This window comes from Mytilus californianus, unplaced genomic scaffold, assembly GCF_021869535.1.
Source record: "Mytilus californianus isolate M0D057914Y unplaced genomic scaffold, xbMytCali1.0.p SCAF_15, whole genome shotgun sequence".
Classification (NCBI taxonomy): domain Eukaryota; kingdom Metazoa; phylum Mollusca; class Bivalvia; order Mytilida; family Mytilidae; genus Mytilus; species Mytilus californianus.
In genome coordinates this window covers 29,177,572-29,197,483 of record NW_026262637.1, presented here as the reverse complement: position 1 = coordinate 29,197,483, position 19,912 = coordinate 29,177,572, and the positions used below count along the sequence as shown (strand labels likewise).

Sequence of the window (19,912 nt, the reverse complement as noted above, 5' to 3'; positions counted from 1 at the left end):
TTCAATTCTCAATGTGTAATTTTCAATTCTCAGAGTGTGTTTTTCATTTTTTGTAATCTCAGTGCGTTTTTATGAAATCTCAGTGTGTTATTTTAATTCTCAGTGTGTATTTTTAGGTTTTTTAATCTCATTGTGGTTTTTTTTAATTCTCAGTGTGTAAATTTTTCGAAAAATGGTTTAAACATAGTTTTGACGAGAACGGCTTGCCATATTACCTTACCTCATTACCGTATCCATGATGATACGGTCTGATTAGTCAAAGGCTGGACGTCTGGAATGTGGTAAATCTGTTAACGGTATCTCATTGGTTATAAATAACATTAAATGGCTGCATCTCAGCTGCTTCCGGGCTGCTTCTGGGGGAAGTGAAGAATATTTTAACGTCTGATTGGCTATTATTGAGTTGTATGCATTATATGTCAACGCGTCCGTAAGTGGGGTCGGATAAAAATCATAATAGTTGGTCATCGGTAGAAGCTTTAATGAAGTGTTCAATTGCTATCATAATTTAAGCAAATTTAGTTCACGAAGCCCTGTCAATTTGAGCAAATAATATCATTCTGTGAGGATGAAATTTATGTTATCTTGAAATTTTGTTGCAATTTGGGTACACAGGTGTATATTTATTGATTATTAACGTTCTTTCAAAAACAAAACAATAATACATCTAATCTTCACTTTATAGTGCGTATTGAAACATATTTTGCTATATTTCTTCATAAACTATTATTTTAAATAGTAAATACACAAAACGTGTGCTCTATGAATAAAATATTATTCTCATATTTTTCATTGCTTGAACATATTGATTAGAAAATATTCAAATCACGGAATTTACCGTATTGATACGAAGATGTCCTTTCGTTTCCCGCGCATTCACCGCTTCATTGATTTCTTATGTAAACAAAACAGACAATTGCCGATAAACAGCTGATTAGAAGAATATAAAACAAACAAGGTGAGTAATATGGTTGCGTGTGTGCAAGGAAGCAAACACCAAGCATCACGGTTTAGTTATGGGCAAGGGTTTCAGTGCACTGTTACCTGTTAACTATTCTGTAAATTCCGCCTCTGTCAGGCGCACCACCAACCGGTGTAACTTGGGACTTGCTATATACAGGGGCTCAATCACACCTTAACTACATGATTTATTTTGGGATTTCAATGTTAACTTTATATTTTATTTTGGGATTTCAACGTTAACTTTATATTTTATTTTGGGATTTCAACGTTAACTTTATATTACCAGGTATATACAATTAATGACCAAAAATGGGAAATTAAATATATACTTTAAAACGTGAATGTACATGACTCCTCTACTAGCTATCCATACTTCTGCTTGTATAGTTCATAAGAGTTCTCCAGATGGAATTGTTCACAATATAGCGGTTTCAAAATTATTGTCACTTGTATAATTCTAGGTTATTTGAAGTAGCAAAGCTCTTCTCTGATGCAGTCTATAGCAATAACCTCTAGATATGCATTCAATTATAGAGATGGTGGATTCATCTAGGAATTCCAAGGATGAACAGTCAATAATAATTTTGAGTTGCAAATCATCAGATGATAATATTTCATTATACACTCCTACATCAACACTGTCATATAACTTTACTAGCATAATATTTAGGAAATGCTCCTGTATGTCTCTCAATTTTTCACAACATAAAAGGAAATGTTTAATGTCCTCGCTTCCTTTGCCACATTATTTACATGCTGAATTAGTTCCACCAGATCTGTCGAACTTAGCTCTGTCATGTTGTAAGGTGTATGTTCCACACATGATTTTTGCTTTTATACAGGCCATAGTTGAAGTAAAAGGCTCTGTTCCACAGCTATCCCAGACATTATGGATTTTTCCTTGAGTTATATTATTGACATTTAGAAACTTAAGAGATGACTAAGATTTTACCTCTGTTTTTAGTAGATCCATCCAATATGAGGAGATAGTTTTTCTTACAATATTTTTCCACTCAATTTTTCCAGGTGGCACATTAATAAGATCATGTGGTGATGGTAAGCCATACTGTTCGGTTAAATCAACAATTTTCACAAACCAACTATTTGAATCACGCGGCATTACAGCCAATTGTCTGATAGCAACTTCACGCTCGACAGAACCATGGTTTCTGATGATGTTTCCGAAAAAATTCAGCATACGCTTATGCAGTTCAGCCTCAACTGGAATTTGACCGAGAAGTTAGTAAACAGCAGACGTAGCAGTGCGCTCTGGCAGATGCTGAATTTGCTTTAGAAGTTTGGTATAGTAAACGGACAGTAATTTCATATCAGAAACGGAAAGTCTTATTGAGTCTAAGCCATACAAAAGTCTGGGTAGCACATAAATTTTCACCAGGTGCATCGAAACTTTAGGGTTAAGTCCATTCAATCCATGAAGCCCAGCTCCCATGAGGGCATACACCGTCTTTCTAGCTGTCTGAATTCTACTAGGTACACAATCCTTCACACCATATTTAGAACTGACATCATGATCAATACCAAGATGAGTCGCTTTTATTGAATTTTGAAGAGGTTGACCATTCAACGTAAATAAATGTTCAGTTTTACTTCCATACTGTAGAGTACATGACTTCTGACTGCTTATTATGTAGCGATGTTTATTTGCATAATCAGACAAGACATTTAACATTGCTTGCATCTCATACGGGTTGTTGGAAATCAGAGTGACATCGTCAGCAACAGTAGGTATGCCACAGTAAATAGAACCTAAGTGAGCACCAAGACCATTCATTTCGAACATTTTCAGTAGTGTATTTATGAAGACCTTATAGGCAGTCGGGGACCAAACTCCACCCTGGCGAACACCCTGAAATTCGTTAACTGGTTTTGACTTGATACTTTGCCACATTACAGAGGACGTTAAGTTCTTATACCATTCATTGAATAGCAACCAATTATCACCTGTCATTCCTCCTTTGTACATCTCTCTCATAAGCCCAGAGTGCCACACAATATCAAATGCTTTTTCTGCATCACTCAAAGTTATAATTAATTGTTTTTTCAACTTCTTAGCTTCAGCTTTGAGTTCAGTTAAGATTAATGCAGCTACGGAAGGACATTCCCCTTCTGTGAAACCTTTTTGCAGACGACTTTGTTTATCTTTAATAATGTTGACATTTTTTGATAGATGAAGTTTTTCAACTACTTTTCCAATAGTGCTAGTAACTGTTATTTTACGATACGAATTTGGCACATCTCTTGGTTTGCCCCGGTTTTTGAATACTGGGTAACATATACCACTTTTCAAATGAGACGGAAGGTTAATATGTTGAAATATAAAGTTTACTAATTTAACAATAATTTTAACAATAGGTTGACCTCCATATTTTAGATGTTCAATATTAATCCCTTGTTCATCAGCTGCTTTTCCATTTTTAAAAGACTTTATACATTTTTCCACATCATCCACAGAGAGAAGTTCAAGGGGTTCTCTATTGGTGTTAAAAAGGTCTTGCAGTATTTGTACGTCATCTTCGACCAATTGTTTATAACTGTTGTAAAAAAAATCGTTATCAAAAGGGGTAGACAGTTCTTGAAAGTAGTCAGCCCAAGTTTCAGCTATGGCTACAGAGTCACTCAAAATCTTGTCATTATATCTCAGTATAGATGTTGATACAAAGTTATGGTCCCGTTGACGTTTGATAAGTTTATAAAATTGTTTCTGATCGGTTTCCCTAAGCTCCATTATGTTGATAAAATTGTCATTCTCAATAAAGTTTTTGTTTTCTTTGCTTTTGGGTCGTCCAGCTTGTTTCCATTTCCAAAAACAATGTTTTTCCTTCCTAATGATATCAACAATTGGTTGAGGCCAAACTCTGCCTTTCCTACGAGTACGTGTTCCATGATTGTATTTTGATGGGACAAGCTCCCTTGCCGTGTCGGTAACTATTTCGCACAGATTACTTATAAAGTTTTCAAATGATTCCAAATCTAATTTTTGGAGTTTAGAGTCTAGTTTATGGCTCAAATTTCTTTCATATTCTTTGGTGTCAATTTTGTTCCAGTCAATTTTCCGCACACGCTTGTTAATATAATCAGTCGACTTGACGATAGTCTTTTCCATTGGGACAGTTATAGTAATTGGATCATGTGTAGAAGTGTTATTCAGCTCATTGTCAGTACATTATAGGATGTGACAATATCAGTATTAAGAAGAAAGTAGTCAATTTGTGAAGAGTCTCTCCCATTAAAATGAAAAAAATGTATCTTGTTTTTTACAAAGTTTAGGTAAAGAGAGATTATGTTCATCAGCAAATAGTTTAAAGTCAATATCTCTAGTATTGCTACTGTTTCGATGAAACGAAGCGTTCATATCTCCTCCAAGAATAATTGAATGCGAGTCAGTATATTTTTGAATAATTTCGAAGAGTTCATCTAATATTGCTTGGTAGTCATCTCTGGAATAACCATTGCCCCTTGTTGGAAGGTATACACTTAACAGAAGTATTGGTTTTGCTAGTTTGAATAAAACCCCAATAATTCTGTTTCCACCATCCGGAATTTCTTTAATAATTGGTTGTAACGTTTTTCTATACATAATTGAAACACCAGCATGGCCCTGACTTCTTTGAATCGGATTATCAAATTTATCATCATCAAAGCATTTAGTAGAGAAATTGAAAAAGTTAAAATCATCATGAATTCTATATTTATCTCTAGAATGCAGCCAATGCTCTTGAAGCATAATAATGTCAAAATGTTCACTAAGTTTTTGCAGATATATTATGTTGCTAAAAAATCCTTCAATCTTAAAAGATAAAATACGTATACTATCTACAAGATTAACTTTATCTAACAAGTCCTGGCCTGACCTAGACTCATCTCTTCCCAGTCGGTGGGGTGCATGCACGGGGTGCTCGGATAAGATTGACACACCTTTCCCTGTTGGTCTTTCATTTCTCGGTTGGTTCACTTGTGTTTTTGCACAGATCGACACTTTTGGAGAAATTGTTATATTTTGTACAGACTTCTTCCTCACTCTGGGGCGACTGCGCATGTCTAAAAAAGAATTTTCATCACTTCCTGAATTCGCCTTTTCAGGGGTTTGCATTAAATAATTATCCATTTCATTTTCAAGAGGATCATTCATTATTACAATGTTTTTCACATTTTCAGATATATCTGAAAGCGTACCGTACCAGATTGTTTATGTGTTCGATAGCGATTGTTGTTATTATTGTTGTTAACTTTGCGCTTTCTTCTACCCCTTTGTTTCTCATGATTATGTTTGTTGTACATATGATAAATATGCATGTCATTAACTTTGTCGTGTAAGTTTGACATTTTATTATCTTGCTTGATTATATCAAATTCTAGAGTTTTAATTCTTTGTTCCAGAACCCAAACCTTTATGGAGTCTTGCTCAGCATTTTGATGACAATGAGATGTTGCATTGTGATTTTGAAAATTTTTAACCGATGGATAATTATCATTTTCAGATAATTCATTGGCAAGTTTCTGTTTATGTATACGGAGAGAATGCTCCAAGTCTAATTTGTCACTTTCCAGAGTTATAATATATGATCTACTAGTAGTCAATTCTTTTTGTAGGCTAGAAATATCAGTTTGTAGTTTATAAATTGTAGAGTCTTTAGCTCTTAATAGTTTTTCTTTCTTACACAAGCAATCTTTAAGATGTGCAATTTCTTGTTCGTAAAGATATCTATTACCCATGTCGCCAGGGTTGTTTGAGACCGTGCTTGTTCCAATTTCAGAATGTGCAACCGGAATATTCAGTTCATTTGGGTCTATTCTTATGTCATGAATATCACTCAAATTAGTTGATACAATTGGCTTTTGTTTAGAGACGCCAGGTTTTTTTTGTTGGATTTCTGCCCTTTGTTTTACTACATTTACAAGTGTTTGATTTACATCAACAGTATTAGATATAAGCATTTTAGGTAAAGTTTGTTCCATAACATCAAGCTTTGAGCTATCCAAATTTTTACATGCACTAAGTTTACCAGAGTTGTTAGGTCTAGGAGTTCCCAAATTAGTACAAAGATGGTTAAGAACATTAGAGCCCTCGGAGGCTTGTAAGCTCATGCAGCTACGACAAACATATTGCGCTGAGTGGTCGGATTCATAATATCTTATGTCTTTAGGTGAAAGATGCTCGCAGGAGTAATGAAGCCATTTATCACACGTATCACACCCTATTGCTTTTGAAGAAAGTTCACATGGATCATTGCAGACAGGGCAGATATTGGCAGGTGTCACTGACAAGGTATCATTATTGTCTATATGTAGTACATTTTTAGAGTCCCTAGAATTGGAGCATTTATTACTTGCATGGACATTTGAACTATCAAGTGTTTCTAGATAATGTTTACAGTAGTGCTTGATTGTATTGTTTATACTAGTAAAGTCATCATTCTGTTCTAACACACCAATGATATCTTGTAGTGTTGTTTGTATAAAGTCAATCATGTGATTTTGTTTGCCATTAAGCAGGACCTTTGAGCTTGAGTGGTAAAAGTTCAGCACATATCGCTTAACAGATTTCACTTTTACTGCCACAGAGTCATATATTACAGCACCAGATTGATCTTTCGTGCTCGTGATGTCTAATGTGTATTTTAAGTTGTTTAATATATTAAAGGTGACATTCTTAAATGTTTCGTATGCAGCAGCTGAGAATACCAAGACAAGATTACCAGGACTTATTTCTGGCGTGACGGAGAAAAAACGGTTAGCAGCATCAAGTTTTTTCTTAACAGCCTTTTGTCGGTCAAGAGTATACTGAACAGTTTGATCTCTAATAGTAGCCTTAGTGATTTTATGTTTTCTTGATTTAACAACTCCCTTGCCAGGTGTATAAGGCAAATGCTTAGCCTGGACACGAGTACTTCTACGCACCACATCCATTATGTATTGTTTTTATCGTTGTAGAGCCTAGTCGAGGGGGGGTCATGTACACTCGGGACTGACTCAAGATAAAAAAAAATAATCAGATGTAAACACTGTACTTTAAAAGTTAAAAAGTTACTAAAAAGGCTAAAAATAAATGGAATAATGTACAAAAGATAAACGGGACTAATGATGTGATATTTACAGCTAAAATATACGTACAAAAGGGACAATAGCTCCGGATGGCAGGAAAATAACAAAATTTTTCAAGATGGCGGTACTTTTCCTAGGTATCCGGTCGTTCCGTCCCCAAACCGATCCGGCCCCAAGTCGATCCGGCCCCACGTCGATCCGTCCCTACGTCGATCCAGCCCCATAATAAAATATGAATAAACTATATTGACTTTGGAGGATTTTGTGACAAATTTTAACAGTATAAATGGAATTTGTAAAAAGTATCGTTGATGGATGACAACAGGTAAGTGAAGTATTGGAGTACCAGTCAAAGAATTATTTTTCATCGATACGAAAATGAGTGTGATTGTGTCTGTTTGTATAGCAGCTTCAACATATTAATATGAAGTTATTTTCCATGATAACTTTGAATGTCATGGCGATTTTATTTTATTTAATTCACACACAGAATAGCTAAATAAATATTTACAGTCCAATGGAACCTATAAAATTTAACTCATCATAATGACTTGTTTAATCAAATCATTAGTCTATTATTGGTTTGTTTATTCAACAATTGTCTAATGATTGTGAACTAAGGTAATGCCACTCGTAATTACTTAATTCAATCAAATCCTGATTGATTAAAGTTACGTAATCAACAAGGTCTTTATAGTTTGATCTTTTGTTTGGTGTTATGTGTTATAATAGTTAATTGTATTTTTTCAGAATGAATATATATAGAAGTTTTTACTCTTGAAAACCATCTTATTGGCTACGAAATACAAGCTTAAAATTCTATCGAAACCTTTTTTAAATAACCAGAAATTTCTTTTGAACATGGTAACAGGAGAGACAAAATATTGCACCACCTATAAAAAAATGTTTCAATATATTCTTGTATGACATTATCAAGATTGCATCTTTTTATATGTTGTTCTATAAGTACTGTTTGTTTTGATTTGCTTATGACGAGGGTTGTTTGAATAATTCACTTTAAATCAATTTTGCAATTTAAAAATTCGACATTTTTGCATGTATCAGCTAAGGGGTCGGCTTGTACCGTTGTGTATGTAACTATTTGTTATTACACAGGATGAAAGACTTGTTAAGATCACAGTCAATTGAAAGAAAATGCTAATTACTGCTGATTAGAGTTGATGTCTGGTACTAAATTCTGTTATATACGTTTTTATTATAATTATACCCAATAATCTTGAAAACTTGTAATGAAAACATAATCAACATAGTTGTTTTAAAACTCATCTAAAGAAAATATTTGTCAAAGGCCTTTTTTTTTTACCGTACACCTTTTACATTATAATAAAATTCATAAACATTTATGAATTACAATTAATATATATCTTTATTTTTATTCCTTATAAATATATTTTTTTATTGGGCCGGATCGACTTTAAATATGGGCCGGATCGACGTTGGGCCGGATCGACGTGGGACGGATCGACTTGGGCCGGATCGACGTGGGGCCGGATCGACATGAAAGCCTTTTCCTAAAAGAGCGGCAAGTACAAAACAGCTAAAAGTGTCAATGGGATAATTAAAATCTACCAAGGAGCACTAAAAGTTAAAATCGAAGTTAAAATGTGATTATGAGCACACAGAATTGATCCAGTATTAAAACTATGGTATCTGTAGTCTAAAAACTTCTAAAACTTCTTCAGCTAAAAAAGCCGCTGTCAGCCATCACACATGCCGGAAGTCCCTCCATCCACTATAGTTTATTTAATGACCCCTCTAGCTGGACGTCTACGACTAGGTAAACGGACAGAAAGTCACAGGACAAAAAGTCACAGGACATAAAGTCACAAATTTGATAGGACAAAAAGTCACAGGACATAAAGTCACAAATAATTTGTTGACAATTATTTGAATATATAAGAGAAAGATCTTGAAAAATTTAATTTTTATTACATATATTCATTTTTAAGTTTAGGAAATTGTTCATAAGCCTTGACAATGAAAACTTATTAAATTTTAATCATGCAAAGGATATATTTCATGGCATAATGAAGCCATTTAAGTACCAAGCCACTTTGACATTTTGTTTTCATAACAATTATTTGATCATCATTGATATTTATTGAATACATTTTAATCACAAAGTTGCTTCAAATATAATAGTTCAAGAAATAAACAACAAAAAAAATTTTAAAATTAGGTTTTCTTGTTCAAAGACAAATAATCTCAAAACTGAATTGTGACTTTTTGTCCTGTGACTTTTTGTCCGTGACTTTTTGTCTGTGACTTTTTGTCCTGTGACTTTCTGTCCAACATTCTACGACTATAGATGAAATTATCTGAGACTACTATAAGTTAACACAATTTGAATTAATATGATCGCATCTTATTTCCTGAAAACCCAAGATACTTGCAACACAGCGAGGTCCCAAATGATGTTCGCATGTGGGGTAGACAGTTTAATGTACTCGTACATGATGATTTATTCTTTGGAGTCGTTGTACACCAAGGGCGGATCCTAAGGGGACTGGGGGCCGCCCCTCCCCTTGGTTGATTATATAGCCCCCCCCCCCCCCTTATGAAAAGTTCTGGATCCGCCACTGTACACAGTGGCGCTCAGCAGTCATTGTTAATTGATATATCATCAGCACTGAGAACTGCATTTGATATATATAAATCCAATTCTAATTTGTTCACATTACAATTTATCAGGTCTTGCAATAAGTATGTTTCGTCGTGATGATCATTACTATTTGTTTGATTCACATGCTCGAGATAATCAAGGTTTCCCATTTTCAGATGGTGCTTGTATTTTGCTAACATTTTCAAATCTGAATGAGCTGATACTATAAGTATAATCATCAATATATAATGGTGCTGAGTTTAATCTATCGGCTGTATTTGTATAAGTATTTGTAATATGTGATATTGGCAGATGGAACTGACTATGTAAAGGCTCTAGTTTATGACTTGGGTGTGTTAACAATGATGGTGGTTGATAAGGAAATCCAGATCCAGGTTATCGATGTTAATCCAAAACCGAACAGGTATTTTACGTATATATATTAGAAATCATCCTCCTGAACATAATACCCATATATAATTACCATACACCTAATCGCTTTATGGAATTCTGTCCAAGCTGACCTGAGAATCTCTCGCTTCAACCATTGACATCATACAACAATCACTTGTCCATTGTGGCGTCAGATATTTTGTATTATGACGTCAACATTGTAGGATTCAAAGCAATCTTTAATAAATCAACTCTAATGAAATATTCTTATATATATAGATGATCACATGACATCATGAACATAGACGTCCCTTAACTAGTGCCGAAAATAAATTTTTCAAATGCATCTATTGAAAATAAATTATTGCAAGTTCTGTTTTGGACATAACTGAATAACAATGCCGAATATAATGGAAGCATACATTAAGTTAAATTTCTTTATTTTTCACATAGCATCTGACAGCATTGAATGATAAGACATGAATCAGCAGATTTATCGTTGTTTTAGAAATTCAACGAGCAGTTATATATTTTACTTAGTTGGGTGGATAACATAACATTTACAAATGTATCTTGTCATTATACATATAAAAAAGAAGATGTGGTTGTTTGGGTTTAGTTGGTTAGTACTTCGCTTGTGTAAATAGAATACGTGTGAACAGTTCTAATTGCTTTTAATGACTCTACTTGCTTGTATGACTACAATAACGTAATAAACGTGTTGACGTTACAAAGGTAACGTTAGTTACAGTCCGTGAAAGAATAGCGGCAAAATACTTGACACTGGGGGCGCCGAGAAGTGAAAATGATAAAAATTCTTAATAAATACATAGATATCGCAAATATTCACAGTTTAACTTAAAGTCAATGTATGTAGAAAATAAAAATCATTTATAAGTGGTGGAACTTACATGAGACAATCATTCAAGCTGGCTTTGTCTGGTGATTCTCTACAGCTACAATCGTAAACTATGCGTATTGGTGTTGTTGTTGAGTCTTTTTTAACAGCATGATGTGGAATGTAATGAATTCTTGTACTTCTGTCGGTTTCCTCATTAACCTTCTCAACAAATCCACGCTTTTCTTGATCTTTAATTATACTTCCGTATATTTTTAGCGTGTCTTGGTCCTTACTGAGCTTGTTTATTAAATTTTCAGTACGACGTTTTGTTATATTGTAGTTAGTTGGTAAGTCCTGAAAATCGTCTTTCCACGGTAATTTGGCAATATATCGATTATCTTTGTACATAATACTAGATTTCTGATATGTTTCATAAAAATCTATGTCTGTCTGTGTTGACTCATCGTCTGCTGTAACTCCCATGGATTCCAGTTTCCAAAAACGCTCTAAATCAATCTCCTCCTTCTTATGTTGTACCAAAATATTCATCATTGAAGCTTCAACTGTATTACCTGTTGTGTTGATCATCGGTCCCGATAATAAATACCCAATTTTTGATTTCACAGCTGTTGGACCATTTCCGCGGATTATATTGTTTTCAACAATGTCCCAATAATAGTCTGCGCCTATTAACAAAGAAATCTCAAATTTATCGTCTTCACATACGGGGTGTGCTAATCTTAAACCTTTTAAATACGGAAGTTTAGATGCTTCGTAATTCATTCGGTTCTGTAGAGGGGCAGCTATTGTGGGTACAATAAGCACTTCCATTGGTATTCTTTCTCCTTGTTGGGTTTCCAACTCAATAACCGCTTTATCAAGGTTACGTACGTTCCTGTTTGCGTCTCCAAATGCAGCTAGACTGACTGTGGTGGTTCCCTTTGTTGTAATTTGTAATTTTGTAGCTAAATTTTCTGAAATGAAAGATTTCTGTGAGCCTTCGTCTAGCAGTATATTTGCGGATACGGTCTGGTTTCCTGTCCAAACTGGTGAAATTGCTGTTTTCAGGAGTACATCAGTTCTAGATTGCATGGGCAATGTTGACGAAGTGTAAAATATAGATGTGTTACTATTTCCCTCTTCAATATCAACTGTATTAACAGATGCGGTTGTCTGCTCATCGTGTAATTTTGTCTTGTCTTTATTACAAAGGCTTGTGTGATGTTTGTTACTACATTTACGGCATTTAAATTTAGAACGGCATTCTGAAACTTTATGATTTCCGAGACAATTGAAACAAAGGTTTTTCAGTTTAACTATGGTAAAGCGTTTTTCGTGGTCTACAATGTTTGTACAATCTACTGACGAATGCGACTGTTTGCAATATACACATGGTTTAGTTGTCAAGCGTGTATTCATGGTCTTGATCTGATTTCCCCTAAATTGTTGTTTATTTGTGCTTGTCTTAGGAACGGCTCCCGTGTGAAAAGACGCAGTTGATGTCATATTATCGGACATACATGTATTAACATTACCAGCCTCTTGTACATACATCTCCTTTGCTAAAGCTTCACGCAGCGATATTATATTCCAGCTATTTTTTCCGTGTTCCCGTGTTAAGTTTTTCCTCATTTCTGCGGGTAGTTTCCCGAAAATTATGGGTACAAGAAGGGATCCATATGTATCTTGCGTCTGACCTAGGGATTCAAGTCCCCTGATATTCGCTTCCAATCTGTCATAAAATGACTTAATACTACTGAGGGTAAATGAAGGACTTGGTAAATCAAGAAGATTTTGCATGTGTGCGTTGATAATTTTCTGTTGTTGACCGTAACGCTCCTTCAGTAAATTAATTGCTTGATCATAGTTTGCGTTGGTTAGGGCTAACCCTGTAATACACTGTGCTGCTTCGTAATGGAGTTGTGAATTTAAATAACTAAACTTTTGTATGTTTGTAAGAGCAGGGTTCTGGTGTACGGTTGATTCAAACGAATCCCAAAATGTCTGCCAGTGTAAAATATCTCCCGAAAATGAAGGCAAGTCTAACTTTGGTAGTCTATGATAGAAATTCGGAGAAGGGTTATAAGTTGCGTTTGCTCCGTGATTAACAAAAGTGCTTTGAATAGCATCCTGTGTCTGATTTGTGTTGTGATTAATATTGCTTGTTGTTGGAAGTGTTGAAATATGTGCTGCTGGACCTTGATTTAAAAAATCACTCACCGTAGGTTTTAGAACGCTAGCTCCTGAGTTTGGTGTAATGTCCTTGAATTTGTGAATTGACACTTCCAAATGTAAATTGAATTCATCACTATCCAAAATTTCCTGTTCCATATCTCCGACTTCTGTTCCATCTAAAATCTGTGTGTCCAAAGTTTCAAGTAAGTTCCTCTTCTTCATCAGAGTGTCTGTGGCTGCCGAAAGTTCTTGATTCTCGATTTCATTTTCTGAAATTTTCTGGTTAGTTCTATTGATTAGTCTTGTGACGGCGCTTCTGTGTCCACCACGAATTGCTTTCAGCTTCTCCATGAGTCACGGCACCAATGTTTGGGTTTAGTTGGTTAGTACTTCGCTTGTGTAAATAGAATACGTGTGAACAGTTCTAATTGCTTTTAATGACTCTACTTGCTTGTATGACTACAATAACGTAATAAACGTGTTGACGTTACAAAGGTAACGTTAGTTACAGTCCGTGAAAGAATAGCGGCAAAATACTTGACAGTGGTATGATTGCCAATGAGACCAATTCTCCAAAAAAGACCAAAATGACACAGAAATAAACAACTATAGGTCACCTTGTGGCCTTCAACAATGAGCAAAGCCCATACTGCATAGTCAGCTATAATAGGCCCAGAATAAACAATATAAAACAATTCAAACGAGAAAACCAACATCGTAATCTATGTTTGCTCAGCATTCATCATGAAAACGATCACATTATACATTATTTTAGGAAAGCACTGTAAGCAGACATTACAGGAGGCAACAAGTCTGTCATTGTCTGTAGGCTGACTGTTTATTATCTGAACAAGTTCATTTCTTGTCAACTTCATAATTATTTCAAACATTTTAATAGATGTCACCCAAATTTGGTCTATTTCTATTAGCTTAATATTCTTGCTTTTTCAAAGTCATGTTCATTTATTTTTCAACCACGCCCAGAAATATGCGGTTACCTTTAATTTCAGAAACAGATTTAGGGAAAGGCGACCTGGGTCCCCCTTTCAAAACCTACATTCAATGTTAATGCAGACATTTTACTTGTTCCACACCAAACCTTGTCAAGTTTGGGAACCCCTTCTTTCCATAATTCATCCTACATCTACTTTTGAATGTGTTGCTTATTTGTTCTTTGGTCTATGCATATCTTTTTATATATTGACAACGAAACCACATGTTCATGGTCCCACAAAAATGTTGATAATGTGTACATTTAATTTTTTTTTCTAGCTCCTCTCATATGATAGAAGTACCTTTTTGGTCACTATTCTGTGTTGCGTCTAAATATTAATTGTAACACTTTATAGTGACTGAACAGGTAAAACAAATACTTCTCAAGAAACAGAAAAAGAAGACTACTTGGAACAGCACCAGACTATGTATGAATAAAAACTTAGATCGGAATAGCATGGATGATATATTTATACATCCTTGTGAATAAGCAACTGAGTAAAGCTATTAATAATAGTGCATTTTTTAAAAGTTTATTGGGTTTTTCATTCATATTCTGTTCGAAGTTTCACACAATCTGTCGAAAAGGCAAAACTAACTTTACTGAAACTTTCAAACAATATGAGAAGTGTTTCATTCACCAAAACACTCTTGCAATTCTGCAAAAAAAATCATGCATGATTTTGTGAATGAAAGGGGAAAAAAGATCCTGACACAACGCACCTGTGCATGTCAATTCCGAACTGACCCAATAATTTATATATCACGACCAGTCAACTGATACTGACATTATCAGAGAGTACACATCAAAGGAAAAATGCACACATTACCGATAAATTGTCATATATGATATTATAGAATTAAATATGTTTTATTACAAAAAAATGTGTTCTCAATCTTGTCGATAGATATATCAGAATGTCATATCAGTACCAAAGACAACTCTCCATCCAAGTCACAATTTGTAAAAGTAAACCATTATAGGTTGAAGTACGGTCTTCAACATGAAGCCTTGGTTCACACCAAACAGGAAGCTATATAGTCCTTATCAATCATGACAATAAACATAAACAAATAAACTAACAACTATCGCTTACTAAAAATCCTGACTATATGTATTACATGAACTGGTTGCCATCAGAAATGAAAATATAAATATTCCAAATAACAAAAGCATATGCTTACACATGCAACCAAATATAAAGCACTAAATGCTAATACCAATATGAAGCTCTCATCTATAGAACTTACAAAAAAAATGTCAAGATTACAAACCACAACAAAATATTTAAAATATAAGAAGCCATCTGACAACATGTACATGTTCTAGAAAATTATTTGCAATTAATATTTCATTCCAAATCCATTACCACAAAACATCTTCTTACAGGTCTCAATATACATATCAGTCGACCGGCAAAAATATCTGAACAGCCAGTTATAGTAGTCAGAGCCGGATTTAGAGAGTTTTTCAGGGGACCCCCCCCCCCCCCCCCCATTTTGTGAGAAAACTTTGGTTGATCATATACATAATCCGCAAAAGTAAATAATACTATTTTCTTATCAACTTGATTAGACCCTTGCGAACTATTACATAACTGTCAAGACACAGTATGCATGTTAAAACTACTTGCATTGTCATAAAGAGTAAACAATCATATTCCACAAAACAAAGAAAAAAGTGTTTGTATCGTTACTCTAGCTATTACAAACCATATATATATATATATATATTTATAACCAGTCTAAAAGGGTACAACATCACCAAAAAATGACAATAAACGAACAAATGTAACTATAAATATTTCGGATAACAGATATCCTTCATCAATATGAGCACGATGTAAAATGAATCAGATAAATCTATTCTGATTATTAAACTATAGCAATCTTGAATTCTATACAATAAAAAAAGTGAAACAGTTTCACCCGAACATCATATGTAGAGACGCTAATAAATTTTTTTAATTAGCGTCTCTACATATGATGTTCGGGTGAAACTGTTTCACTTTTTTTTATTGTATAGAATTCAAGATTGCTATAGTTTAATAATCAGAATAGATTTATCTGATTCATTTTACATCGTGCTCATATTGATGAAGGATATCTGTTATCCGAAATATTTATAGTTACATTTGTTCGTTTATTGTCATTTTTTGGTGATGTTGTACCCTTTTAGACTGGTTATATATTATATTTTGTAGTGTACTGTATCATATTTATATGATCCATCGCCCCGTAAGATTTATCGTTAGCTATTATTCAGTCATTATATATATAAAAATAAAATATCTTATCTTATATATATATATGTGACTATAAAGCCTCCTTCCATGATAACCCTGATCCACCAAAACTACTACTAAAATCAAAAACCAGGAGAAAAAAGACACTACATATTTATAGTGCTTGGAGTGCAAGATTCCAATAAAAAAACCTATACCCACAAACCACCGATCTCAATATAAGCAGCTAAAATACGGCAAGCTTTTTAGAAAAGCTATTACTTGTCGTAATACTAGTCAATCTCCTTTATATTATCCTAAATTAAAGCATGGTTCCATAAACCGAAAGTAAATGGATCCCGAGGGGGCTACAAAGAGAAACAATTAACGGGGTCTGTAAACGAAGAGGCAATATCAATAAAAATTTATTTAATCAAAAACTGTCAAATTTCTAGAAATACTACAACCATAATACAGGTTTGCAAGTCAAACGTACCTAAAAATATTGTTAAGTAAAGGAGCCAATGTCTTTGTTTTTTCTCCCTTTCCTGGCGAATCGCCCAGTGTATCTAAAGAATAAACTGGTTTCCGTCTTGTCTTTTTTGTTGGATATCTGTTTCCATCGTGTCAGAATAAATATTCCAAAATATATAGATGTCACTGGATGTTCAATCATTTCCTCCACCTCAAAAAGGTCCTTCTCCATGAGCAAAACATATTTGTCCACGGACCTCACCGGCACAATCAACACTTGAGCCAATCAATCAATGGATCTTTTTCATGTTGCTTGGTAAGGAAGAATAACTTCACAAATGGTTTTAAAAAATGTTTCCTTCTTACCGCAAAGTTAAAATCCTTTGAAACTGCACGTCCCATTTCTTTTTCTATTTCCCTCACTGAATTTTATATTTACGGGGAGGGATTACTGAATCGTTATTATCACAGCCGCCTGAAGATTTCATAATTATAGCGAAAAAATGGTGGAGATAAAATATTTTTAGTAGTACTATATATAGAATAATAGAGAAGTTGTGAAATGCGTTTTTTGCGCCAAAATTATTCTATATAATACTACTAAAAATATTTTATTTCCACCATTTTTTCGCTGTAATTATGAAATCTTCAGGCGACTGTGTTATTATTCAATAACACATTAATCTCTTTCGGATCTGTAAACCCCAATGAAAATCTCAGGGCAACGGCAATTCATTCACATGTTCACGTATCAGAAATACAAATCTCTCAAAAAACTTTTTCTCCCGGTGTTCTCATTTTCTGAAATAGAATCGTTCTGTGCAAATAATGCATAGCATAGTAACTGTCGCAAGTTGATTGACATATCTCATTGATGAAAACAGAGACATTATATGTCTCTGATGAAAAGCACAGTTAAGTTTCATTGGTCATCATTTAACTTTTGACATGTGTCATCCCTATTAATACTACAAATCTTTTATAGCCACTCCTTACTCATTAACATATTTAATGTACTCAAAGATACGCTTGCTGTGCATTAAATACGTTAATTCGAAAAAAGCGTGCTATCTACAACTTGAAGTATAGGGCCTAAGGAAAATATTATAAAACTTTAAAAGAAAATGCTTCTTTCAATGCTGCAAATATATGCGAAGAAAGACACAAGATAACAACATCCTTTTAAAAACATCAACCACTGAACAACGAATTAAGACTACAAAAGGTGCAAATGTAAAAAAATTGAGAACCCCTGATTTCACGCCGGCCTAGAAGTATGGCAAGCCGTTTTACTATTTGTTCTAACTTCAAGATATCTAATAAACTTTATAAGATATCTCATACAGTTAATAAGATATCTTATATAGTTTATAAGATATCTTATATAGTTTATAAGATATCTCATATAGTTTATAAGATATCTCATATAATTTATAATATATCTCATAAAATTTTCTTCATGTTATGGTGGTGCTCATAAGGAAGGAGGAAGAAACAGAACATACATACACATTGGATAAAAGACTAAAAACCTAAAAGTGAAGTTTCTTTCAGTTCTGTAATTTGTCTGTTTTTACTGAAAAATTCGAACACATTGAGATTGTATAACATCGAACTAATTTCGCATGGTACAGCGGTGAAAAGATAATATTACTGCTGACTGAGTATAATAAAGTGACCGCATGTGTTTTGTGACGTTGGTCTTAAGTTAAATCTCAAGAAAATAACGCCACCTGCAGACGACCCATTTCGAGATTTTTTTTGGAATAGATGAGAAACTGGTTTATGCGTTTGCTTTTACCGCTTTAAAGTTGGCAACATTTGTGTGGCAACTTTATTGTCAGTGACGGAACAAATTAAAATTTCTAGTATAACTGAATCTTCAAAGCAGAAACGTTTGGCTATTCCGTTTTGTTTGGAACTGTGGCATTGTTATGCATGATTTGTAATGTTTACATTGTTTACATTTGTGTTAGTCAGTGTCAATAACTTGGGTGTTGTCCACATGTAAACGCTACTGAAAACAAATAATTGACAAACGGACTATACATATAAAATATAAATTATTATGGACCAGTCCAGACCCCCGCCGATTGGGTTTGAGCTTCAGGGTTCAGATTCAGGTATGTTTTTATTTATTTTAAACAGTTACTTGTTAGAAAGATATCTTGCAAAGATTTCCATGTACCATTTAATCTAATTATAATATTATAGTTATCCCAAAGACAATAAAAGAGAATACAGTTTTTATGGTTCATTAAGGGAGCTACAATTTGATTTTTATGGGGGGGCTAGGATGAAAAATTTTGTCCTGCCTTTTTATTTTTCCCTCTATTCGGTCCTGCCCTTTTATTTTTCACTCTATTCGGTCCTGCCTTTTTTTTTTTAGTTTATCCTGACTTTTTTTACATAAATTGTCATCCTGCCTTTTTTTTGGGCAAACAATCTCATTCTGCCTTTTTTTTACTCAAAACTGTCCTGCCTATTTTTTCAAATTTCATCCTAGCCCCCTCATAAAAATCAAATGGTAGCTCCCTAGCTAAGTCACTTCTTAATTACATTCAAGGGATAATTTCGGTCTGTTCTGAGACTACTATAACAAGTCTCAGGTCTGTTACAATATGATTTAAGGTTCATCATAACCTTTTGGCTAATATGGCCGTATTTACATTACAAATTTTACTCCAATTACAGACAAACCTGTACACCTGGAAAAGTTTTAAGGCATGGCAGGAACTAGGGAATTAAATTTTAATTACATTTTATGTTTCAGAAAATTATAAACTTTTCTGGATTTTGCTATTCAATTTTTTTATCATTCCTGCAGAAGGTGCCAAAATAAACTTAGTTGGGAAAGAGGTTTGAGAAACTCCCCTCATATAATACATATTGTGAGTAGTATTGATTTAAATGGACAATAGATGGACAATAGACATCTGCAAACAATAGGTGATTTAAACTGTGTAACTGAGTGGACCCTATCAAATGAAACTCATGTGTTAGTTTATCAGTCAGGGGACTTACTTAAATGAGTGATTTTCTAAATCACTGATTCAAGTAACATTATGTCCATAAAGGTTGGAAGTAAGAGTTGTCTTTCTTTAACTAATCACCTATTTAAGTAGTACAAACTAATCACTAGACTAAGTGATTTAATTTGAT

General features: G+C 34.0%; 1 protein-coding gene across 6 annotated transcripts in view; it reads left to right on the top strand.

Moving 5' to 3' along the window:
• Positions 1 to 18,459: 18,459 nt before the first annotated feature.
• The window catches only part of LOC127725826 (anoctamin-4-like), an 89,051-nt gene continuing 87,598 nt past the window's right edge, over positions 18,460 to 19,912 (top strand). For 4 of the 6 annotated variants that reach the window (XM_052233136.1, XM_052233133.1, XM_052233132.1 and 1 more), the window contains exon 1: positions 18,461 to 18,873. In XM_052233136.1, the coding sequence (XP_052089096.1) occupies positions 18,819 to 18,873 (55 nt within the window). In that variant the 5' untranslated portion in view covers positions 18,461 to 18,818. Of the gene's footprint in view, positions 18,874 to 19,912 lie in introns of all 6 variants that reach the window. The other 2 variants (XM_052233131.1, XM_052233130.1) reach the window with 1 other exon arrangement.